The 25,118-nt window shown below is 43.3% G+C and overlaps 1 protein-coding gene across 3 annotated transcripts in view; it reads left to right on the plus strand.

The window, feature by feature from the left end:
* Positions 1–25,118, plus strand: part of PIWIL2 (piwi like RNA-mediated gene silencing 2) — a 95,601-nt gene that overhangs the window by 35,953 nt on the left and 34,530 nt on the right. For all 3 annotated transcript variants that reach the window (XM_010365364.2, XM_010365366.2, XM_010365365.2), the window contains exons 11-20: positions 1,298–1,486; positions 2,080–2,164; positions 3,197–3,286; positions 5,183–5,323; positions 8,834–8,947; positions 9,986–10,174; positions 13,532–13,633; positions 14,232–14,348; positions 15,448–15,536; positions 17,354–17,459. In XM_010365364.2, coding sequence (XP_010363666.2) covers positions 1,298–1,486; positions 2,080–2,164; positions 3,197–3,286; positions 5,183–5,323; positions 8,834–8,947; positions 9,986–10,174; positions 13,532–13,633; positions 14,232–14,348; positions 15,448–15,536; positions 17,354–17,459 — 1,222 coding nt within the window. The remainder of the gene's footprint in view (positions 1–1,297; positions 1,487–2,079; positions 2,165–3,196; positions 3,287–5,182; positions 5,324–8,833; positions 8,948–9,985; positions 10,175–13,531; positions 13,634–14,231; positions 14,349–15,447; positions 15,537–17,353; positions 17,460–25,118) is intronic.

Below are 25,118 nucleotides of genomic sequence, written 5' to 3' on the forward strand. Positions count from 1 at the left end.
CGTGTGTAGATTGAAGAGTGCATTCAAAATTAAAGGTAGTTCTCCCATTTTTTTGGCTTTTGACTTGCAGCTGAGATTTCTTGGCTCTCTTGTAAACATAGATGGTTTCCCAGTCAGCCAAGGATGTGTGGCCTTTCTCTGGTTTTCTGATTGCCAAGATTTAGCCCTTAAATTTCTGGTTGATCCACTGCTCACTCCAACTTAGACTACAAATCTAGGCTAACAGAACTTTGCTTTTCTCCATTGCCACTTGTAGGTGGCTTGCCATGGGTTCCCATCCCTACCCCCCAGATTAAGTTTTCTCAATCTCAAAAGGTTGCACACTTTTTGTTTCTATTTCTATAGCAGTCTCAAAATGACAAAGCTGGAGAATAGGCTGGTAGTTAACCAGATCTAGGGAAGGAGGGGGAGTGTGAATATAAAGGGCAGCAGGAAATAGTCCTTTGGTGGTGACATGCAACAGTTTGGTATCTGATTGTGGTAACATATAAATGAGAGAAAACTATATACATACAAACACACCAGTGTATGTAAATAACAATGAAAATGGAGTAAGATCTGTAGCCTAGTTACTGATATTATAGCAGTGGCAGTTTTGTACATGAGACTCTATGTCCAGATTTTGCAACTTTCTATGATTTGATGAGTATTTCAAAGTATGAAACTTTTAAAAATCACTTTTAATTAATTTAGGGACAGGGCCTTTGTCACCCAGGATGGAGTGCAGTGATGCTGTCATAGCTCACGGTAGCCTCAAACTCCTGGGTTCAAGCTATCTTCCCACCTCACTCAGTCTCTGGAGTATCTGGGATTACAAGGTATGCCACCACACCTGGCTAATTTTTTAATTTTTTTAGAGATGGGGGTCTCGCCATGTTGCCCAGGCTGATCTCAATATCCTGGGCTCAAGCAGTTCTCCCACCTTAGCCTCTCAAATAGCTGGGACCAGAGCTGTGAGCCATCATGCCTGGTAGGCCTATATTCTCTATTTCCTGCAATTCAGGTCCTCTTAAGCTTTTTCCTCCCCTCCCCCGCCAAAGAAATAAGGTCTCACTGTATTGCCCAGGCTGGTCTCTAACTTCTAGGTTCAAGCAGTCCTCCTACCTCTGCCTCCTGAAATGCTGGGATTACAAGCGTGAGCCACTGCATCTGGCCAAGAGTCCCATGTTTTAACACAACTGGAGCCTTCTGGTGCTATATAGCTATGATTAGATTCCTCAATTACTTGATCCCCTATCCCTTTCATACTGTTATGGATATACACGGTGATCCAAAAGTCTTTTGTCTCTTTCCAAAGGCATGCCATTTATCAGCAGAATAAAGAACACTTCCAGGATGAGTGTACTAAGCTTCTAGTTGGCAATATTGTTATCACCCGATATAACAATCGTACCTATCGTATTGATGATGTGGATTGGAATAAGACTCCAAAGGACAGCTTCACCATGTCTGATGGGAAAGAGATCACGTTCTTAGAATACTACAGGTAGCAAGAAGAGACTGGGTTTGGGCCTCAGGGTGGGGGTTGGATGTAATCCATGTTCTCCGGCAGGATATTGAGTTCTGCAATAGCATACCACTTGACACTTTCAAAATAATTGAATTGGTAATGTGTCTAAGATTGAATGAGTTTGTTTGTGGGATTTGACCTCAGTATGCTGCGGTTACAGCTTCAATTCTTTTAGTAATTTGGAAGTTACTATATAAATTAATCTCAGGAGTTTGAATTGAATTTCTTTTTCTGATTTCATTAGAAGTCTGGAGAGATTAAATTCAAGTCATTAATCATTTGACTGCCATTTCATGTTTCTATTGCCTAAGGCCTTTAGCCTGATGTTAAATCTGAACCTTTAGCCTTATTTCTCCTATATTTAATTGCAACATAATTTGAGCCTGCTTTTTCTAGTTATAAATATATTATGATTGGTTTCTAGTGGCTCCTTGACAAGGGTACTATGCAAATTATATACCTCAGTCCTGGTTAAGAGACTCAGACTATGGTGCTCTAAGAGTAGTGATGCCGCTTCTGAAATTTTTTCCTGTGTTAATTTTTTACTGCGTTCTGAAATTTTTTCCTAGCAAAAATTATGGGATCACAATTAAGGAAGAGGACCAGCCACTGCTGATTCACAGGCCCAGTGAGAGACAGAATAATCATGGGATGGTGAGTAGGGCTGTCAGACCTACACTTCCAGCTTAAGTTCTTCATCCTGTCAGCTGCTTTTAGCCGTCCTCATGGCTTTGTGGGAGCTGTGGAGTAGTGATCGTAGTGTGGTTGTGGAAAGCTGTGCAAGTGTTTGTCTGTCTCATCCAGCCAGAGGCACCCCTCACACTGGTAAGATCTGCTTTAGAAGTCCTCACTAGGCAGAGCTAAATATCCACATAAGCTGTTAGGTTAAAGGGTTAAGGAGAATTTCCTGTGAAGGAAGATTAAAACTCTGAATCCATGGGGAAAGGTATAGACATTTATTTATTTATGAGACGGAGTCTCGCTCTGTTGCCCAGGCTGGAGTGCAGTGGCGCGATTTCAGCTCACTGCAAGCTCTGCCTCCTGGGTTCACATCATTCTCCTGCCTCAGCCTCCCGAGTAGCTGGGACTACAGGAGCCCACCACCATGCCCAGCTAATTTTTTGTACTTTTAGTGGAGACGGCGTTTCGCTGTCTTAGCCTGGATGGTCTTCATCTCCTGACTTCGTGATTCGCCTGTGTCGGCTTCCTAAAGTGCTGGGATTACAGGCGTGAGCCACCGCGCCTGGCAGAGACATTTATTTTAACAGGGCCAGAGGCTTAAGAAGGTGCCTTGTCACCTGACTCTCCTATCTTAAATGTGAAGACTGAAGACCAGTAGGATACAGTGAGACTGAGGCACACTGCTTAGCGATAGGATGCATTGTCTTAGCATTGTCTTGAGGCCCAAGAGGGACAGATTTTTTTTTTTTTCTAGTTTTTACTCTCCTTTGACAGTTTCAATATTTTTCCTTTGACCTGATACAACAGGCTATATGTATAGTGACTGAGGGAGAAAGGATAAAATACTTCTAGCATTTCACTGCTTTCTCCTCCAGGATTTATACTCCTTAATGTGTTAGTTTTATCACTGCAGGAGCAGCCCTGGCCATGGCGTGTCCTGTATGGGTCAGGGGAACATGAGCCTCTTGTACTGCCTTATTTTCCCTCTTCGTTCTCTCTTCAAAGCTACTAAAAGGGGAAATCCTGCTGGTGCCCGAGCTTTCTTTTATGACTGGAATCCCCGAGAAGATGAAGAAGGACTTCAGAGCCATGAAGGTTGGAGTCCTGTGTTTTCAGCCGAAAATGCCCACTTTGTGAGGCAGCCTTTTGGTTAGCAGTTTGAGTTAGAACCAAGCCACGTTCCGACTCTGATGTTGGCTTGCATTGTAACCTGGGCCTGTCCATTCTTCTAGGCTCCAGTTTTCTCCTCTGTAAAACATGATCCCTTCCCACACAAGATGTGAAAAAGCATATCAGAACTTCCTTTTGAAGGTCATTAGAATAGTAGAGGGACTGGATTATAACTATGTCTTCATCCTCAGCAGTCAGGTGGATAATTGTAAACTGATCATATGACCATGAATGAGGTTCTTTGAGAGTGCTGAGTTATTGTAATGTTTCTAAAGACTTCAGTTTATTTGAAGGCATGGAGAAAATAATGAGGCAAAAAGCAAACAAGTCAGGAGATGAGGATAGAAGTTTATCTTGTGGGGCCCTGAGTGTCCTCGGGGTGTTGGTCTCAGCTCCTGTGGGCGGGGCTGAGTAGCAGAGATGGGTACAGCAGCTAGCACCTACGAGGCGTGAGTCCAGACCCCGAGAACTGGCCCGCCACACTCTGTCTGGGGCTGTCCACACTTGAGCTTCTCTCTGCTGCCTCACTTTCCAGTCCTTGTCTGTCTTAGACCCATATGCCACATAAAGTTTTTAGTAACATTGTAAAGAGCTTGAAGTGAAGCTCCAAATTCCTGTGACAGATTTATTTCATGTTTACCTTCCAATTCTGCTTTCACCTACCTCGTAGGTCAAGGCCTTTTCCTTACAACTCCCAGTTGCCTGATGACTTTATGATCACAGGGCTATATCTATGTAGCCCTATAGACTTACTGACCCTAATGACTGCCTCAGAGGGAATAACAGCTGTGCAGTTTGTTCATCTCAGAAGAATAAAGAACTCACTTATGTGATTCAGAATCTTCCTGCATACCTGTCAGATTTTACTCAACAATAAATATTTAGCAAGTACCTATTAATGGGTCAAACACCATGACAAGTTCTGGGTAAAAAAGTGACTTCTGGTAACATTAAATGACTAATATACTATGGCATATAGTGTTAGACTGAATATGGTTTTCTATTTTGTTTGGCTGGATGTATCGCACATGGCATTTTTTCCACATTTTTTCCCAAATTTTATTTCTTTTTCAATATTTGTTTCATTATACAGATGGGGTCTCGCTGTGTTGCCCAGGCTGGTCTCAAATTCCCGGGCTCAAGTGATCTTCCCGCCTCGGCCTCCCAAAGTGCTGGGTTTACAGGCGTGAGCCAGTGTGGCAGGCCCCACATTTTAAATAGGTATAATCAAGCCTCTTTGTTCCTGTTTCATAGGCTTTTTTGGGAATTTTAAAGTCAAAACATGGTTTGAGAAAGAAATAAGATCTATACATCACGAAAGAGAAAGTGTCAATGACATTTAAAATTCTTTTATTATTCAATTTTTTTTTTTTTTTTTTTTTGGAGATAGTGTCTTGCTCTGTTGCCCAGGCTGGAGCGCAGTAGCACAATCGTGGCTCACTGCAGCCCCAATCTCTTGGGCTCAAGTTATCCTCCTGCCTCAGCCTCATGAGTAGCTAGGAGTACAGGACATGCACCACCATACCTGGCTAATTTTTAAAAGTTTTTTATAAAGACAGAGTCTTGCCCATGTTGCCCATGTTGGTCTCAAACACCTGGGCTCAAGCGATCCACCCACCTCATCCTCCCAGTCAATTTTTAACCTTATATCACATTCACATTCCTAAGAGATATATTTAGTAAGTCCTTGAAGATATTTGAAAATTTCTGCCGACTTCAATGGGAAAGAGAAACATTTTAGACATACTGGGGATTATTTAACTTCATGTTGGTGAAGTTATCTTTATTTTTATAAGTTATCTTTATTTTAATTCTGTTTAGGATTTGGCCCAGCAAATCAATCTGAGCCCCAAGCAACACCATAGTGCTTTGGAATGCTTGCTGCAGAGAATTGCAAAGAACGAGGCAGCCACCAATGAATTGATGCGTTGGGGGCTCCGTCTGCAAAAGGATGTACATAAGGTAAACCAGAAAATGTGATGGTATATGCACATGTACAGACACACATGTGCAATATTTATGTGACTTTCCTTTTGTTGTCAGTATATTTTGAATGTTTGTCCCTGTCATTTAATATTTTTCTAAGTTTTTTATTTTTTATTTTTTTTGAGACAGAGTCTCATCCTGTCACCCAGGCTGGAGTGCAATGGTGCAATCTCAGCTCACTGCAATCTCTGCCTCCTGGATTCAGGTGATTCTCCCACCTCAGCCTCCTGAGTAGCTGGGATTACAGGCGTTTGCCCCCGTGCCTGGCTAATTTTTGTATTTTTTTGGTAAAGTCGGGGTTTCACCATGTTGGCCAGGTTGGTCTCGAACTCCTGACCTCAAGCCATCTGCCTGCCACAGCCTCCCAAAGTCCTGGGATTACAGGTGTGAACCTGTGTGCCTGGTCATATTTTTCTAAGTATTTCTAATGACTGCCTGATACTTTTTATTAACGATTTTCTATTCTTTTACATTCAAATTATATTTGGTGTTTTTCTATTATAAATAATGATGCAGGGCAGGCATGCTGGCTCACACCTGTAATCCCAGCACTTCGGGAGACCGAGGCGGATGGATCACCTTAGGTCAGGAGTTCGAGAAGAGCCTGGCCAACATGGTAAAACCTCATCTCTACTAAAAATAGCTGAGTGTGGTGGCACGCACCTGTAAACCCAGCTACTGAGGAGGCTGAGGTAGGAGAATTACTTGAACCCGGGAGGTGGAGATTGCAGTGAACCAAGATGGGGCTGCTGCACTCTAGCCTAGGAGACAGAGGGAGAATCCATCTCAAAAAAATTGATTAATTTTAAAAAATGACGATGCAGCATACATCCTTATAACTAAATCTTTGTATGTGTTATTTATTTTTTTGATACGGATTCCAAGTGATTCTCCTGTCTCAGCCTCCCGAGTAGCTGGGATTACAGGTGCACACCATGATGCCTGACTGATTTTTGTATTTTTAGTAGAGACGGAGTTTCACCATGTTGCCATGGCTGGTCTCTTGAGCTCCTGACCTCAAGTGATCCGCCTACCTTGGCCTCCCAAAGTGTTAGGATTATAGGTGTGAGCCACCACGCCAGCCCTTGTTTATTGTCTTTTTTCTTTTTCTTTTTTTTTTTAAGACTGGGTTTCACTCTATTGCCCAGGCTGGAGTGCAATGGCATAATCTCGGCTCACTGCAGCCTCTGCCTCCCGGGTGCAAGCAATTCTCCTGCCTCAGCTTCCCAAGTAGCTGGGATTACAAGCACATGCCACCAAGCCTGGCTAATTTTTGTATTTTTAGTAAATACTTCTGTTTTATTTATTTATTAAAAAAAATTTTTTTTGAAACAGAGTCTTGCCCTGTCACCCAGGCTGGAGTGCAGTGGAGTGATCTCAGCTCACTGCAATCTCCTCCTCCCGGGTTCAAGAGAATCTCCTGCCTCAGCCTCCCAAGTAGCTGGGACTACAGGCGTGCACCACCACACCCAACTAATTTTTATTTTGTAGTTTTAGTAGAGACAGGGTTTCACCATGTTGGCCAGGCTGGTCTCAAACTCCTGATCTCAAGTGATCTGCCCTACTCGGCCTCCCAAAGTGCTGGGATTACAGGTATCAGCCACCACACCCAGCCATACTTTTATTTTATGTTGCCAATTTTACGCTAGAAAGGATTAACATTTTTTGGCTTCATGAGCATGAGTCTACCTCTTATACTTTTGCTAATATGGGTGCCTTACTCTTTATAACAGAGTTTTATAGAGCCGGGTGCAGCCCTATAAAAGTCTATTCTGCGTTTCAGGGAAAAAAAAAAGGCCAGGCACAGTGACTCATGCCTGTAATTCCAGCACTTGGGGAAGCCAAAGAGGGCAGATCACCTGAGGTTGGGAGTTCCAGACCAGCCTGACCAACATGATGAAACCCTGTCTCTACTGAAAATACGACATTAGCCGGGTGTGGTGGCGCATGCCTGTAATCCCAGGTACTCAGGAGGCTGAGGCAGGAGAACTGCTTGAACCCGGGAGGCGAAGGTTGCAGTGAGTCGTGATTGCGCCATTCAACTCCAGCCTGGGCAACAAGAGCAAAACTCTGTCTCAAAAAATAATAATAATAATTCTAATAATAATAGTAGATTTTTACACTATTAGGAAAGTCATTACAACATTTTTATTTTAGATAAAAATACTTTTTTGAGACAGAGTCTCACTGTGTTGCCCAGACTGGAGTGCAGCAGCACGATCTCAGCTTATTGCATTGTTCGCCTCATAGATTCAAATGGTTCTTATGCCTCAGCCTCCCACGTAGCTGGGGGTTACAGGTGCCTGCCACCACCTCTGGCTAATTTTTGTATTTTTATTAGAGATGGGGTTTTGCCATGTTGATCAGGCTGGTCTCAAACTCCTGATCTCAAGTGATCCAGCCACCTCAGCCTTCCACAGTGCTGGGATTACAGGCGTGAGACACTGCGCCTGGCCCAAAATGGTTTTTTTAAAAAGCAAACGGTAGAAATTATGAAAAGTAAAAGTCTTAACATAATTATACCTCTCCCAGAGGTAATCACTACTAAGTTTGGACTCATTCAGTTTTTATGATGTATACACACTATATGTGCAAAAATAGGATCATATTTCATGTAGTTGGGAAGTAACTAATGGTCACAAAGTAGCCCATCATACTGATGTATTATTAGCTTAATTATCTTGCTATTTTGGGACATTTTTAGTTCTAATTGATTATTATAATTTAAAATTTTTATTTCATTATATTTATGCCTTGTTCCCCTCGGCTTTTGTCTGGGATGATACAAAATAATAGTCTTTGTTCAGCCTTACTAAGAAATTTTGCCTTTAATATTCTCCTTTCAATCTTTCCCTTAATTTTTTTTTTTTTTTTTTTTTTTTTTGAGACGGAGTTTTGCTCTTGTTGCCCGGGCTGGAGTGCAGTGGTGCGATCTCAGCTCACTGCAACCTCTGCCTACCGGGTTCAGGCGATTCTCCTGCCTCAGCCTTCCTGAGTAAGGGATTACAGGCATGCGCCACCACGCCCGGCTAATTTTTTGTATTTAGTAGAGATGGGGTTTCTCCATGTTGGTCAGGCTGATCTCGAACTCCCGACCTCAGATGATGCACCTGCCTTGGCCTCCCAAAATGCTAGGATTACAGGCATGAGCCACGGTGCCTGGCCCCTTTAAAATATTTTTTAAAGATTGTTTTCCTTTATTCAGTGGTTCTAAATAGACAATGTTTTCAAATCCCTTTCTTGGGGTATCATATGGAAGCTTCAATAATAAAAGACTGGTACCTATAATAATTTTACCTATGTAAATGTAGGTTTTTATTGACAGGGACTTTCACTGCTAGAAATTTTATTATTCTGCTAGTCTCAGAAGTTCTAACAGGACAAGTGTCTGTGGTGGAGCTGAGCAGGCCTCATAGAGCAGTAGCGGTGTTTTTCTAAATAGTGTTTGAAATGGCTCATGTCATAGATGGTTTATTTTCTGTTTAGATTGAAGGACGTGTTCTACCAATGGAAAGAATTAACTTAAAAAATACTTCGTTTATCACATCTCAGGAACTAAACTGGGTTAAGGAAGTAACCAGAGACCCTTCCATCTTGACTGTAAGTGATTTTTGAAGTGATAAAGAGAGGACCAGTATTCCCCAAAGTGTGGCAATTAGGAAGCAGGAATGATCTAGAGTCCTCTTTTTGAGAGAAAGTACCAATTGAATCCCCTTTCTGAATTACCTACTAAACAGAGATCCTTCAAACAGAGCAGTTGATGAGTTGTTAGAGGTAAGCCCTTTGACCACAAACTTAGGAAAAGGAAATAAATTGCTATGGTAATTCACATAGTGCCAACCTGTTACCCACTCTCCCTTCTTTCTTTCTCTTTTCCCCCCCTTTTTCCCTGGGAGTATCTAGAGGGTGTTTGTATCCATGAGAGAAATTAAATTAGATTAAAACAGTACCTTACCTAGGGAACTAATAATACACTAGCTATTTGTATCAAAGTACAATATGGTGTATAATTACTTCTCAGTGTTTTTGACCAACATGGACTTCGTGGCCAGATATATATAAACAGATATGTAAAATGCATGTTTTTAAATGTTTTTTTTGAAATATAAATGAAAAGCACACTTATAAAGGTATAACTTGATGAGTTTTTTTTAATTAAATAGACCTGTGTAATCAACACCAAGGGTTAAGAAGCAGAACTTTACCAACACTCCAGAAGCCCCCTCCATTCTCCCAGTTACTGCCTATCCCTTACCCCTCACACACCCAGTGTAACCACTGTCCTGACTTCTCATAGCACAGATTGGTTTCAACAATTTCTGTACTTTATATATATATGGAATCATAGATTATATATTCTTCTATGTCTGGCTTCTTTTCTTAAATTTGTGTTGGTGAGTTTCATCCTGTTGTTAGGTGTGGTTGTTGCTCTTCCATTCTCATTACTGTATAACATTCCATTTTGAGACTATGCCAGTTTTCTTATCATGTACATTCATGTTAATAGTAGGAGTTAGATAAGACAGGATTCAAGCAATGAGAGTGAAAGTAGTTTATTCTCTAGAATGAAATCTTAAGTGTGAGTTTGGGATGTTTAAATTATGAGAAATACTAAAAGTAGCCTGTGGTTGTTCCTAGATCCCCATGCATTTCTGGGCACTTTTTTACCCAAAGAGAGCAATGGATCAGGCTCGAGAACTGGTCAACATGTTGGAGAAGATAGCTGGCCCCATTGGCATGCATATGAGCCCACCAGCCTGGGTTGAACTAAAGGATGACCGGATAGAGACCTATGTCAGAACCATTCAATCCATGTTAGGAGCTGAGGTAAAAATGTAATTGAAATAGATTTATAGGATGTCCATTTTAAAATACTTAAATACGTAATTTTAACTTATCATGGTTATCCGTCTGCTGTTGATGATGCCCCAGAGCTTGTCTTACCTGTGTGCCCGTGAACCACTGATTGAAAAGTGTTCTCTATGCCCTTTGGTTAGTTTTGCTTCTCTCACTCTATGTCGGCACCCTTACTCGAGTCTTCTTTTTCTCACGTAACTGGCTGAGAGAATAGCTGACTTAACTGTGGTTCATTATCTATAGAACACGTTGTGTTCAGAAAGCAGCTGCTTGGGTTAGGTGCTGTCTTGCACGATTCACTACTGAGCTGCCTCAGTCCGGCCTGGTTCAAGATTAAAATTACTCTGGTGATGAACTTGGCAGGTGGCCCATTGATTGGGTCCTGATGACTGATCAGGAACACTAGAGCTGGCCAGGTCATAGCACTCACAACTTAGTTATTCAGGCTTTTCAGTTCTTACCTGTTTGTAAATAAAATAGAACAAGGGGAATAGGGAGAGAAAAAAGCAAGGGGAAGGCTTTTGGAAGTAATTAGCCCTCGAATTGAAGATTCTGGTAAATTGTTCTGGTGAGTTCAATCCTAGAATTCAATCGTCTTGGCATCATAGAGTTCTTTTAAAAAAAATTTTTTTTAAGAGATAGGGTCGGCTGGGTGCACAGTGGCTCATGCCTGTAATTCCAACACTTTGGGATGCTGAGGTGGATGGGTTGCTTGAGCCCAGGAGTTTGAGACCAGCCTGGGCAACATGGCAAAATCCTGTCTCTACAAAAAATCTAAAAATTGGCTGGGTGTGGTAGCATGCACCTGTAATACCAGCTGCTCAGGAGGCTGAGGTGGGAGAATCACTTGAGCCTGGGGAGGTTGAGGCTGTATTGAGCTATGATCATGCCACTTTACTCCAACCTGGGCAACAGAGTGAGACCTTTTTTCAAAAAAAAAAAAAAAAAAAAAAAGAGGGAGGATTTTACTCTGTCACCCATGCTGGAATACACCAGTGCGATCTTAGCTCATTGTTGCCTCAAACTCCTGAGCTCAAGCAGTCCTCCTGCCTCAGCCTTCCAAGTAGCTAGAACTACAGGCGTGGGCCATCACACCTGGCTAATTTTTTAAAAATTTTTTATAGAGACAGGGTTTCACTATTTGCCCAGGCTGGTCTCCAGCTTCTGGCCCCAAATGATCCTGCTGCCTCAGCCTCCCAAAGCAGTGAGGTTACAGGCGTGAGTCATCATGCCCAGCAGCATTCTCTTTTTGATCCGGCACTCTTGGTATATCATTCACAACAGCACACTTGTGTTCTTTCTTTGGTGTGTTTCTCTCTGTCTCTTTTTTTAGACACAAGGTCTTGCTCTGTTGCCCAGGCTAAAGTACAGTGGCAAGATCATAGCTGACTATAACCTCAAACTTGAGGGCTCAAGGGATCCTCCTACCTCAGCCTTCTGAGTAGCTGGAACTGTACATGTGCACCACCACTCCTGGCTAATTTTTAAATTTTTTGTAGAGATAGGGTCTCCCTCTGTTGCCCAGGCTGATCTCAAACTCTCAGCCTCAATCAGTCCTCCCACCTCCACCTCCCAAAGTGTTGGGATTACCAGTGTGAGCCACTGCACCCAGCCTGTGCATTCTCTTTATAATTCCATCCTGATCTACCATGCCTGTCATACTCTACCATGGCCTCCCTCTGACCTGATCGTAGAAAAGTTCTGCTCTGCTTTCAGAAGAATAACCCAGCCCAGTACATCCGCTCCCCCATTTCACAACTTCTTGTGTTCCCTTTTTGAGAGGGTACAACTGACAGTTTTCATGTGGCATGGATGTGAATTTCGTTCATATCGCTTGCCAACTTATCTCATAGTGGCCTTGCTCTCTCTCTGTTCATCTTTAAGGCATTCTATTATCATCTGTATGAGGAATCACAAACTCTTATGTCTCCAGAAGCCTGATAAGGGGTATAAATTAGTGAAGTGGGCCAGGAGGGGAGTTAAATGAACTGAAGGGGGTAACCCCTGTGACTGGAGATATAAACCCAGGATTGCCAAAATGATTCTTAATGTGCTTGTTTGTTGATAAAGGCCAAAAACCTGGAATTGCATGTGTGTGTATCTTCCTATGTTTAAATGTTAATTTAAAGAAACATAAACACTTTTAAGCCATCGTAGGGCCTGAAAAAACACACCTGTTTGCTGTGTCCAGTCCATAGGCTCCCAGTGCGCAGCTCTGTTCTCGTGCCTTTGGAAATGCTTTGGTGTCATTGCTGAATGTGTCCTCTGAACGGTCTTAACATCACACCAATCTTGATGTGGAGCAGGGTACCACTGATTTACCATTTGTAGCAGTTTCTGGCATAAAGGGTTGGCAATATTCTTTCGCTTGAATGCTGCTTTTCTTTTCTTTTTTTTTTTTTTTTTTTTGAGACGGAGTCTCGCTCTGTCGCCCAGGCTGGAGTGCAGTGGCCGGATCTCAGCTCACTGCAAGCTCCGCCTCCCAGGTTTACACCATTCTCCTGCCTCAGCCTCCCAAGTAGCTGGGACTACAGGTGCCCGCCACCTCGCCCGGCTAGTTTTTTGTACTTTTTTAGTAGAGACGGGGTTTCACCATATTAGCCAGGATGGTCTCGATCTCCTGACCTCATGATCCGCCCGTCTCGGCCTCCCAAAGTGCTGGGATTACAGGCTTGAGCCACCGCGCCCGGCCATGCTTTTCTTTATTCAGACTTTGAAAGGTCATCTTTTTTCAATATTGGATCCCTTCAGTGGTGAGGGATAGATGATACTGACATGTGCTGTGCTGCTGACAATATCATTCTGTCTCTTCACCAGAGAGTTAGGAGTGGCTGCTTATGGATTTGGCAATAGCTTCTTTCCAGTTTGCATTTAGTTCTGAATGCTTTCTTGTAGTATTGCATTCCCTGTTTCCTTAGATAAAGTTCTGTGACATGAGTGTAACAAGTTGTTTAGTAAACCAAAGAGAGTAGTAAAAAACATACAGAATTGGAAACAGCAAGTAATGTAAACCTTGCATGCATTCAAACGTAGTCCTTTTCCAGCCATCTGAGTCTCCTAATAGATAAATCTTTTGGTAATCAGGGCCAGCTCTGGGTAATTAATAGTAACATATTACCTATCTATTCAGAACAGCCCTGAGCCAAAGAATGCTAATTCAGCTCCAAGGACCTTGTTCTGTTTGGAATGTCCACCCTCTTTATTTCAGTTCCCTGTCTTCCTTAAAGGTCCTATGGCTTTGCATACCCAGAATACTGACAACTACAGTCCTGTGAAAGTCCCCAGAGAGTTCCAGAGCCTGACTTGTATATACCTTATCTCTTCAAGGGAAAGATACAAATGGTTGTTTGCATCATCATGGGCACACGTGATGATCTCTATGGGGCCATCAAGAAGCTGTGCTGTGTGCAGTCCCCAGTGCCCTCCCAGGTGAGTGGGTATTGGGGCAAGAGGCACAGATGGCACCTCTCCTGAGGCTTGAAAAGAGTGATATGTGTGTTCACAAAGACTAAAGTAGCTGTTAGAAGCCAGTATGTGCAGAGCCTTCTGGTGAAAGGTTCTCCTGATTAGAGAAGATTGCTCTTCTGCAAAGAGCAGATTGCTCTTCATAAGCTGCCCTCATGCTTCCGAATGAACAATTTCGCTTGTTCCGAGGTTGAGTCACCAGGTGGTTTCGTATGACTGAGTCCTGAGAGTGAGTATAGTCTTCATTCTGAAAGGGAAAAGCTATTTTTCCTATGGGAGTTAAAAAAGCATTCCACTCTGCATGAGATCCTTTTGAAAGTTTTCATTTGTTGGTTTTGTTTTGGGTTTGTGTGTTTGCGTATGTGTGTGTGTGGGGGGGGGTTGTATTTTGCCCATGTGCATGCATGCCTAGAAACCCTAGAATTAGAATTATTAATGCGAAATATGTTATATTCTAACTTGAGTTTCTTAAACAAATGTAATGTTTACTTTAGAGTTCAGATTTTCTGAGGATTTGGTAGTGACCTGCTTCTCCTGACACCTTTTGGTCCCTTCATTATAGGTTGTCAATGTTCGAACCATTGGTCAGCCCACCAGGCTTCGGAGTGTGGCCCAGAAAATTTTACTTCAGATTAACTGTAAATTGGGTGGTGAGCTCTGGGGAGTGGATATTCCTCTGGTGAGTGATGCCAAAATGGTTCAGTTTGCCTCTCCAGAGAATCCTCCAAGCCTTTTTCCTGTTTTTCCTTATTCGTTATGCTTCCTCTTCTCAACACTTACTCAGTAGTCTAAATGGCTCCCTGCCTCTTCAGCCAGTTATCTAAGAATGCGTTTTATGTTTGTTTGTTTTTTGTTTTTTTGAGACGGAGTCTTGTTCTTGTTGCCCAAGCTGGTGTGCAATGGCACGATCTCGGCTCACTGCAACCTCCACCTCCCAGGTTCAAGCAATTCTCCTGCCTCAGCCTCCCGAATAGCTGGGATTATAGGCACCCGCCACCATACCCAACTAATTTTTGTATTTTTAGTAGAGATGGGATTTCACCATGTTGGCCAGGCTGTTCTCAAACTCCTGACCTGGTAATCTGCCCGCCTCAGTCTCCCAAAATGCTGGGATTACAGGTGTGAGCCACCATGCCCAGCCTGGTTTTTATGTTTTTAAATGGCGAAAAAAATAAAACTAAGATGATTATTCCATGACACATGAAAGCTATATGAAGTTAATTTTCAGTGTCTTTAAATAAAATTTCACTGGAATACAGCCGTACTTCTTTTCATACTGTCCATGACTGCTTTTGTGTTAAACAGAAAGAATTGAATAAAGGTCAAGTATGCTTTTTCTGAAATGCTTGGGACCAGAAGCATTTTGGATTTTAGATTTCTGGGGGTATGGGGCATTTGCTTGCATCTCAAATTCAAAAATCTGCGATCTGAAACAGTCCAAAATCTGAAACTCATTGAGTGTCATGTTGGTGCTCAAAAGCTTTTCAGGTTTGGGAATACTCAACCTGTGGTTTCTACAGAAATCATAAGGCTCCCAAAGCCTAAGTTATTTACCCTTTAGTCCTTTGCTGATCCCTGGTCTAGATCTCTGACTGTGCTTATTGTGTTTAAAAAATGTCAAGTCGATTGCTGTCTTTTTTTTTTTTTCCTTTCCCAGAACTTACTTTCACATATAAACAGTAAGGGGAAGTTGCTTTGCGATTCAGACAGTAATTAAAAATGGAGCAATGCATTGCTCAGGTCTGGGATTTGGTTTTTGCTTTTGTTTTCTAAACTAGAAACAGTTAATGGTAATCGGGATGGATGTTTACCATGACCCCAGTAGAGGCATGCGCTCCGTGGTTGGCTTCGTGGCAAGCATCAATCTGTAAGTACTGCTCACAGTGCCATCTTGTTTGATTATTTCATTTTAGTGCCTAATCTTATTATAAATCCAGCAAATCTTTTTAGTCTTATGTATTATAGTATAAAGATTTATAAACATTTTCTTCCTCTATCTTCATGTGAAAAATATTTTTCTTCTTTTTTTTTTGGTAAATGGAGTCTCCCTCTGTTACCCAGGCTGGAGTGCAGTGGCACGATCTCAGCTCACTGCAACCTCCGCCTTCTGGGTTCAAGTGATTCTCCTGCCTCAGCCTCCCCAGTAGCTGGGATTACAGGTGCGTACCACCATGCCAGGCTAATTTTTGTATTTTTAGTAGGACAACATTTCACTACGTTGGCCAGGCTGGTCTTAAACTCCTGACCTCAGGTGATCCGCCTGCCTCAGCCTCCCAAAGTGCTGGGATTACAGGCGTGAGTCATCGTGCCCAGCTGTGAAATTTGTTTATGCAACTTTTTTTGGTTTTTGAGACTGGGTTTTACTCTGTTACCCAGGCTGGAGTGCAGTGGCGTGATCACAGCTCACTGCAACCTCAACCTCCCTGGATTTTGGTGATCCTCCCACCTCAGCCTCCCAAGTAGCTGAGACCACAAGCATGCGCCACCATACCCAGCTAGTTTTTGTAGAGACAGGATTTCACCATGTTGCCCAGGCTGGGCTCCTGGGCTCAAGTGATCCACCTGCCTCAGTCTCCCAAAGTGCTGGGATTATAGGCATGAGCACTGCACCTGGCTATGCAGCTTATTTAACAAACTTGGCACTGGTGTGAATGTGCTTCCCAGCTGAAGAGCGGCCTCCTCCAAGGCTGGGGCTGTGCTGCCTTGTTGTTGTTGGCATTTTTCCCGCCAGAAATGAGGTTTTTTTGATCGTTTGTTCCAATTGTAAAAAAAGGCATGCTCATTCCAAATATCTGCAGAAATTTAGAAAGTGAGAATTCCTCATGGTCCACCTTTTCGTGTTAACAGCTGCCAAAGGTTTGATGTATATATACTTTCAGATTCTCTTTTATGCATATATTAACACATACATGTGATATATATCTCTGATATATATACACATATACACATCTATATATTTACACAAATGGGATATTTCTAGGCACATTATTCCTTAGCTTAATATGCACTTAAACTGTACATTTTCCCATACCGTTACAAATAAATCTCCACCAACTCAACTGCTGCACAGAATGTATTCTGTGTATCATTATTTAATCCTCTCTTGGTGGATATCTTAAGTTGTTGAATTTTTTCTGTTGGAGCAGTTTTGTAGGAAATATCCACAATTACACTTTTTTTTTTCTTTTGAGACGGAGTCTCACTTTGTCACCCAGGCTAGAGTGCAATGGCGCGATCTTGGCTCACTGCAAGCTCTGCCTCCTGGGTTCACGCCGTTCTCCTGCCTCAGCCTCCTAAGTAGCTGGGACTACAGGTGCCTGCCGCCATGCCTGGCTTATTTTTTTGTATTTTTAGTAGAGATGGGGTTTCACCATGTTAGCCAGGATAGTCTTGATCTCCTGACCTCGTGATCTGTCTGCCTTGGCCTCCCAAAGTGCTGAGATTATAGGCGTGAGCCACCACGCCCGGCCACAATTACACATATCTATGTTCTGCATATGACTTAAATATATCTTTTCCCCACGTCACTACTTGTTCTTACATATAGCATAAATGCATTTTCTAGGTATTTGTTGTTGGATTGATTCATAGAGAAACCTGTGTTACTGACACAAGCCATAGGCTGTCCCCTTCGAGCATTTGTTCATCGTCCTCTCTCTGTCTCTCTGCTCACCCTGACCCTAGCACCCTCACAAAATGGTATTCCCGGGTGGTGTTCCAGATGCCGCATCAGGAGATTGTGGACAGCCTGAAGTTATGCCTCGTGGGCTCCTTAAAAAAGTTTTATGAGGTGAGGAGAACAGAAATTCTCAGGTCTCTGGGGTTTTTTTGTTTTTTTTTTGTTTGTTTGTTTTTTGAGATGGAGTCTCACTCTTGTCGCCCAGGCTGGAGTGCAGTGGTGCGATCTCTGCTGACTGCAACCTCTGCCTCCTGGGTTCAAGCAATTCTCCTGCCTCAGCCTCCCAAGTAGCTGGAATTACAGGTGCGCACCAGCACACTCAGCTAATTTCTGTATTTTTTTTTTTTTTTTTTGATACGGAGTCTCGCTCTGCTGTCCAGGCTGGAGTGCAGTGACGTGATCTCGGCTCACTGCAAGCTCCACCTCCCAGGTTCATGCCATTCTCCTGCCTCAGCCTCCTGAGTAGCTGGGACTACAGGCGCCCGCCACCACGCCTGGCTAATTTTTTGTATTTTTAATAGAGACGGGGTTTCACCATGGTCTTGATCTCCTGACCTTGTGATCCACCCGCCTCGGCCTCCCAAAGTGCTGGGATTACAGGCGTGAGCCACCGCGCCTGGCCATTTCTGTATTTTTAGTAGAGATGGGGGTTTCACCATGTTGGCCAGGCTGGTTTCGAACTCCTGACCTCAGGTAATCTGCCTGCCTGGGCCTCCCAAAGTGTTGGGATTACAGCTGCGAGCCACTGCGCCTGGCCAAGTTTCGGGATTTTTAAGGATTACCTATGTGAACACTTGACAGGAAGTCTGATGTGGTGAGAGGGATCTCAAATCAAAGGTGAGTCTCCTAAACAGCTGCTGCTGAGCAGGCAGCTTAGAGCTCCTCCTTTCAGGCTTCAGCTTGTACAGATCAGCTCAAAGAGCTAAAGAGCTAAATGCTTTCATTTGGTTTAGTAAGTAATAATTATTTCTCAGGTTGTCAGCCTGATGTCTCTAGACATAATCTTCATGCCCTTATCAGGGAAGTTGGGGATAAGTTTCAGCAATTAAAGCAGCTTATGAGTGTACTCAGCTTTTTATAACTTATTAGGCGCTGGCTCTTTTCATTTTGGTTCAAGACAAATGCCTCCTTTAAATCACCCCTCGAACTCTAAAGAATGCTAACCATGGAGGATTGCTGTAATTAAGCTGATACTGGGTCTAGAACAGTGAGCTGGCAAGGTACTGATTTCTGCCTTGGCCAGTACATCAAAGGAAGCACTGATAAGTGCCTTTCATTTCTTAGAGTCAGGGTTAGACCTTAACCTTTGCATAGAGGCTAAGCAGCAAGAAATGTAATAATTTCACATGATTGAAGTCAGTCTCTAAGGCTCCACCTTGTCTCTTTATAGAATAATGTTTCCTACAGCGTCCTGCAAATAGTTTAATACTGTTCAGTTATTAGAGGTTATGTTTTTTTTTTTTTTTTAAGTCTGTCTCTGGCAAGGTCCATATGTTAAGCTACTGAGTCACCAAGTTCTACCAGACTTTCCTTTTTGTTTTTGTTGTAACTGTTTTCCTTCGAAGTTTGATCTGTCTTCTAAGACCTAGCTGTGAAGCCGTTCCCCTTCTTCCCTCACTGCTCCATCCCTACCTCCATCCCTATGCTGCCTTATATTTGTTATTTGTATCCTTATTTATCCATCCCACTGGGTTGTGAATTACTTGAACACTGGTTATGGATGGCTATGTAACAAGTTACCCTGAAACTTAGTGGCATGAAATGAGCAAGTTTGATGTTCACAATCAGGAACTGGACAAGGCACAGCAGTGGGCTCCAGTTCTCCATGTGGGCCTTGTTGTATGGTCTTTCCACATGGGCTCTCTGGGCCTCCTCCTAGCATGCTGGCTGGATTCAAAGCTTGAACGTTCCACAAGACAGAGTGCCAGTGGAAGTCATGCTGCATTTTATGCCTTAATCGTGGAAGTAATGCAGTATCGCTTCTGCTGCATTCTGATTGTCCAGGGAGTCACAAAGTCCCACCCAGCTTTGAGGGGAGGGCAGTTGATTCCACCTCCTACTCCAAGGGTGGCAAGGGTCTGAAAGAATATGTGGCACCAGAGATGGCTGTGGCTATTTTCTTTTTCTGAGATAGGGTCTCACTCTGGTTGCACGATCTCAGCTCACTGCAACCTCTGCCTTCCAGGCTCAAGCGATTCTCCTGCCTCAGCGTCCTGAATAGCTGGGATTATAGGCATGTGCCACCACGCCTGGCTAATTTTTGTATTTTTAGTAGAGACAGGGTTTCAGCATCTTGGCCAGGCTGGTCTTGAACTCCTGACCTCATGATCCACCCTTCTCAGCCTCCCAAAGTGCTGGGATTACAGCTGTGAGCCACTGCGGGGGCAATGTTTTTTTGTTTTGTTTTGTTTTTTGTTTTTTTGAGACGGAGTCTCACTGTCACCCAGGCTGGAGTACAGTGGCGTGATCTCGACTCACCACAATCTCTGCTTCCTGGATTCAAGCAATTCTCCTGCCTCAGCCTCCCGAGTAGCTGGGATTACCGGCATGTGCCAAAAGACCCAGCTAATTTTTTTTTTGTATTTTTAGTAGAGACGGGGTTTCGCCATATTGGCCAGGCTGAGCTGGTCTCGAACTCTTTATCTCAAGTGATCTGCCCGTTTCAGCCTCTCAAAGTGCTGAGATTATAGGCGTGAGCCACCGTGCCTGACCTACTGTGGCTATTTTCTTTTCTTCTTTTTTTGAGACGGGATTTCATTCTTGTTGCCCAGGCTGGAGTGCAATGGCACAATCTGGGCTCACTGCAGCCTCTGCCTCCTGGGTTCGAGCAATTCTCCTGCCTCAGTCTCCCAAGTAGCTGGAATTACAGCCGCCTCCCACCACATCTGGCTAGTTTTTTTGTATTTTTAGTAGAGATGGAGTTTTGCCACGTTGGCCAGGCTGGTCTCAAACTCCTGACCTCAGGTGATCCACCCCGCTCAGCACCTCAAAGTGCTGGGATTACAGGCGTGAGCCACCGTGCCCAGCCACCGTGGCTGTTTTGTAAAAGAGCAGTGTACTACAAGCATAGGGGCTGTCTTGATTCCTTTTCCATCTCTTCCATTACTAAGCTGACACTTCTCCTGGCGATTTACATTGAATTTCTAGTATCACAACTCTATTCTAAGTCAAATAACAGTTCGTTTTGGTCTTTGTTTCTTTATCTGAACTATGAACTTAAGTAGTATTTATTAAACTCCATAGAACCAGGTCAAAGGAAAAATAAGTCTAATTTTAAATCTAGAATAAAACTGGCTCGTCTAAATATAAATGTTCTCTGAATCAAAAGAAATTCTTTTTTTTTTTTTTTTTTTTTTTTGAGACAGGGTCTTGCTCTGCCTCAGCCTCCAGAGTAGCAGGGACTTCAGGCATGTGCCACCATGCCTGGCTAATTGTTAAAAATTTTCAGTAGAAATGAGATCTTGCTATTTTGCCCAGGCTGGTCTTGAACTCCTGGGCTGAAGCGGTCCTCCCACCTCAGCCTCCCAAAGTGCTGGGATTACAGGCATGAGCCACTGCACCTGGCCAAAAGGTTTCATTTGATTCAGGTCCTCATTATGTCTGGCCAACATGGCAAAACCCATCTCTACTAAAAATACAAAAAAATTAGCCAGGTGTGGTGGCAGGCACCTGTAATCCCAGCTACTTGGGAGGTTGAGGCAGGAGAATTGCTTCAGTCCTGTGCCAGCTTTTGCCATTTCCCCAGTTGTTCTGCACCTAGTGGAAGGAGTCTTTGTATTTAAACTGTTTTGCAAAGTGAAGACCTCATCTCTACAAAAAAATTGAAAAAAATTAGCCAGACTTGGTGACATGCACCTGTAGTCCCAGTTCTTCAGGAGGCTGAGATGGGAGGATCCCTTAAGCCCAGGAGTCCAGTGCTCCAGTGAGCTATGATCCTGCCAGCCCTGTTGACAAAGCCTGTCTCTAAAACAAATAAAAAATAAACGATTTTGATCATGCTTCTCCCAGAGCTTATCCTGACTCCTCAGCAGCCTCAACAAATTTGCTTTGGGGTTCTAAGATTCTGACTACCTCTGGATCCCCAGTTTTATTAATATCTTCCCCTAGGAATGGCAGTAACCACCGGAAGTTCCAACACCTCCAAACAGTTGCCTTCTTAACACATTTTCAGCCCCATTTTGCTTCAGGGCTTGCTAGTCCAAAGCCCATTTTCTCCATTCTAAATCTCCCATTTGTCCTCTGGACTTGCATGCAATAATAAAATGTTTCCAAATATTCTTTTTTTTTTTTTTTTTTGTAAATGAACTTTTTATTTTGGAATGGAAGTTGCAAAATAGGATGAGTTCCCATACATCCTTCATCCAGTTTTCCCTCATTGTTAACATCTTGCCTCGTGTTGCCTTGTAGCTGTGTTACATAAATGTTTCCAAATATTCTTATCCTTTTCCTTGAATAGTTGATTTTGCTCTTCTCCTTTTTCTGTAACCAGGCTTTTCCTTGATGAATACACCCTCCCGCTTTTTTTTTTTTTTTTTTTTTTTTGAAACAGGGTTGCTCTGTTGCTTGGGCTGGAGTGTAGAGTCACAATCTCGGCTCATTACAGCCTCAAACTCCTGGACTCAAGGGATCCTCCCACCTCAGCCTCCCAAGTAGCTGGGACTATAGGCACATACCACACCCAGCTAATTTCTGTATTTTTTGTAGAGACAGAGTGTCACTGTCTTGCTCAGGCTGGTTTCAAACTCGGGCTGATCTCAAACTCCTGGCCTCAAGCTATCCTGCCTACCTCAGCCTCCCAGAGTGCTGGGATTATAGCTGTGAGCCACTGCGCCCAGCTGAATACCTTGCTCTGTCCCGTCCTGTCCTGTCCTGGTCCTTGTCCCTGTCCTTTCCTTTCCTTGTCCTGTCCTTTCCTTTTTTGTCCTGTCCTGTATAGGCACACGCCGCCACACCCAGCTCAGTTTTGTATTTTCAGTAGAGACGGGATTTCACCGAAATGGCCAGGCTTGTCTTGAACTCCTGACCTTAAGTGATCCATCTGCCGTGGCCTCCCAAAGTGCTGGGATTACAGACTTGAGCCACAGTGCCCAGCCAAATGCCATTTTCTTAGAATTATCTCAGGTTGTGATTACTCTCATATCTCAAGAGCCAGACACTTTCCCCAGGCCAGTTTTGTTTTGTTTTGTTTTTAAATGGAGTCTCGCTCTGTCACCAGGCTGGAGTGGAGTGGCGCGATCTCGGCTCACTGCAACTTCCACCTCCTGGGTTCAAGCAGTTTTCCTGCCCCAGCCTTCTGAGTAGCTGGGACTACAGGCACACACCACCACACCCAAGCTAATTTTTGTATTTTTGGTAGAGATGGGGTTTCATTTTGTGGGCCAGGATAGTCTTCATCTCTTGACATCGCGATCAGCCCACCTCAGCCTCCCAAAGTGCTGGGATTATAGGCATGAGCCATCGCACCCGGCCCAGTCATTTTTTAAATCAGTATTACATCCTGTAGTGTCTTTAACCTAATTTCCCAATACAATTGATTATTAATATCAGCATCATCATAAGACTTGTTTACAATGAGTCAGTTGAATCTTCCCAACAATATTAGGGTTATTTCATCTTGTAGCATAATAGTAGATATAATCTGAAATGTAAGCGTCAAAGATACTGGCACATTACTAGAGTCCTACTCAGTCATAAATAATTAGTGCAGATTATCATCATACTGCATGATTAAAGTGTCTCCCAGATACGTGCCACTTAGATTTGCAGGCTTCTATTCAACATTGTCAGGTTTCAAAAGCAGGAGTCCTCTCAGTAACATGGGTCAGTAACCCCTTTATGCATCCCGTTTAGTTGAGCTAACAAGCAATATCACATCTTGCTCTAAGCCTCTCCCAAGGCACCAATAGAATATTGGATTTGGGGCTGTGCTCAATGGCTCATGCCTGTAATCCCAGCCCTTTGGGAGGCCGAGGTGGGTAGATGGCTTGAGGTCAGGAGTTCAAGACCAGCCTGACCAACATGATGAAACCCTGTCTCTACTAAAACTGCAAAAATTAGCTGGGCGTGGTGGTGGGCACCTGTAATCTCAGCTACTTGGGAGGCTGAGGCAGGAGAATCACTTGACCCTGAGAGGCGAAGGTTGTAGTGTGCTGAGATCACGCCACTGCACTCCAGTCTGGGCAACAAAGCAAGACTTTGTCTAAAAAAAAAAAAAAAGGAATATTGGATTTTGCTCACTGTATAACCGTTTGTTCTTTCCCTAATCCTCAGATATCATTCTTCCTTTTCTCCATTTATACCCCCACCTTTCCACTTTTGGAAGGGACATTAAGTTTGACCACTGTGCTGATCTAGACTGCTGGCAGCAATACTAGCCTAGCAAACGTCTGTCCCTCAGTCCAGTCCCATTCATATAGGGCAGTGTTAACACAGGTACAGAACTAGTGGGCTTTCTCTACTACTAGGCAATATAACTGCATTCCCTGTGAACCCGTTTTGCCAGATGGAATGAAGGTACAATTCACCCCCATCAGGTCCTTAGGAACTGTAACATAAAGGTTTAAAAGTATAGTTACTTTCTTGCTTAGAGCTTGTTATGAGTTTGTGTTCCCAAGATGATGAAGTTCCAATCCCCAGTACCTGTGAATGTGACCTTATTTGGAAATAAAGCCTTTACATATGATTAAAATGAGGTCATTTAGAATGGGCCCTGCTCCAATATGACTATGTTTTTATGAAGAGAGGAAATTTAGACACAGAGACAGACACACATAGATGGACGATAATCTGAAGACACAGGGAGAACACCTGTCTGTAAGCCAAGAAACCCCCGAGACTCCCAGAAGCTAGGAGAGAGGCATGAGCAGATTATTTTCTTTACAACCCTCAGAAGGGCTGTAAACACCTTGGTTTTGAATTTCCAGCCTCCAGAACTGTGAAACAATAAGTTTCTGTTGTTTAAGTGAGCTTGTTTTGTATGACAGCCCTAGCAGACTAATACAGAAGTCATCCCAGCTTCTGGCACCTGCAGTATAGCCCTGATCCCAGGAGTACTACATCAGGTAGGAAAAAAAGACTGTTGAGGTCATGTGGGAAAGAAAGAGAAAAGTATAGTTGTACCACATCCTGCCCCCAGGGAAGAATTACAAAGTCACAACAGCATCCTGCACACTCCTCTTCCTTCAATTTGTCAGAAAAAGGGGAGAAATCTGCCTAGTAGAGATGTTTTCTAGGCCCTGGCCCTGTTGAGTGTGAGCATACACTCATGAAAGTGTGTAAGCCAGCCCTTTAGGTTTTTCTTTCCTCCACTTTAGACAACAGATGTTTCAGTTGCCCATTCTAATTATCTACCAAACCGTTAACTGTGACGATGAAAGTGTGTTCTTTGGTTTGAAGAAATGTGACTCCATGGTCCAAATTGATGGATTATCTTTTGATTTAGTCCTTTTTTTTTGTTTTGGAACAGTCTCATTCTGTCATCCATGCTGGAGTGCAGTGATGTAATCTCCATTCAATGCAACCTCCACCTCCCAGGTTCAAGTGATTCTCCTGTCTCAGCCTGCCAAGTAGCTGGGATTACAAGCATGCACCACCACACCCAGCTAATTTTTGTATTTTTAGTAGAGGTGGGGTTTCACCATGTTGACCAGGCTGGTCTCAAACTCCTGACCTCAAGTGATCTCCCAGCCTCACCCTCCCAAAGTGCTGGGATTACAGGTGTGACCCACTGCGCCCAGCCTTGTTTTAGTCCTTTCACAGTATTGGACGTTT

Source organism: Rhinopithecus roxellana, chromosome 9 (genome assembly GCF_007565055.1).
Source record: "Rhinopithecus roxellana isolate Shanxi Qingling chromosome 9, ASM756505v1, whole genome shotgun sequence".
In the NCBI taxonomy this organism is placed as follows: Eukaryota; Metazoa; Chordata; class Mammalia; order Primates; family Cercopithecidae; genus Rhinopithecus; species Rhinopithecus roxellana.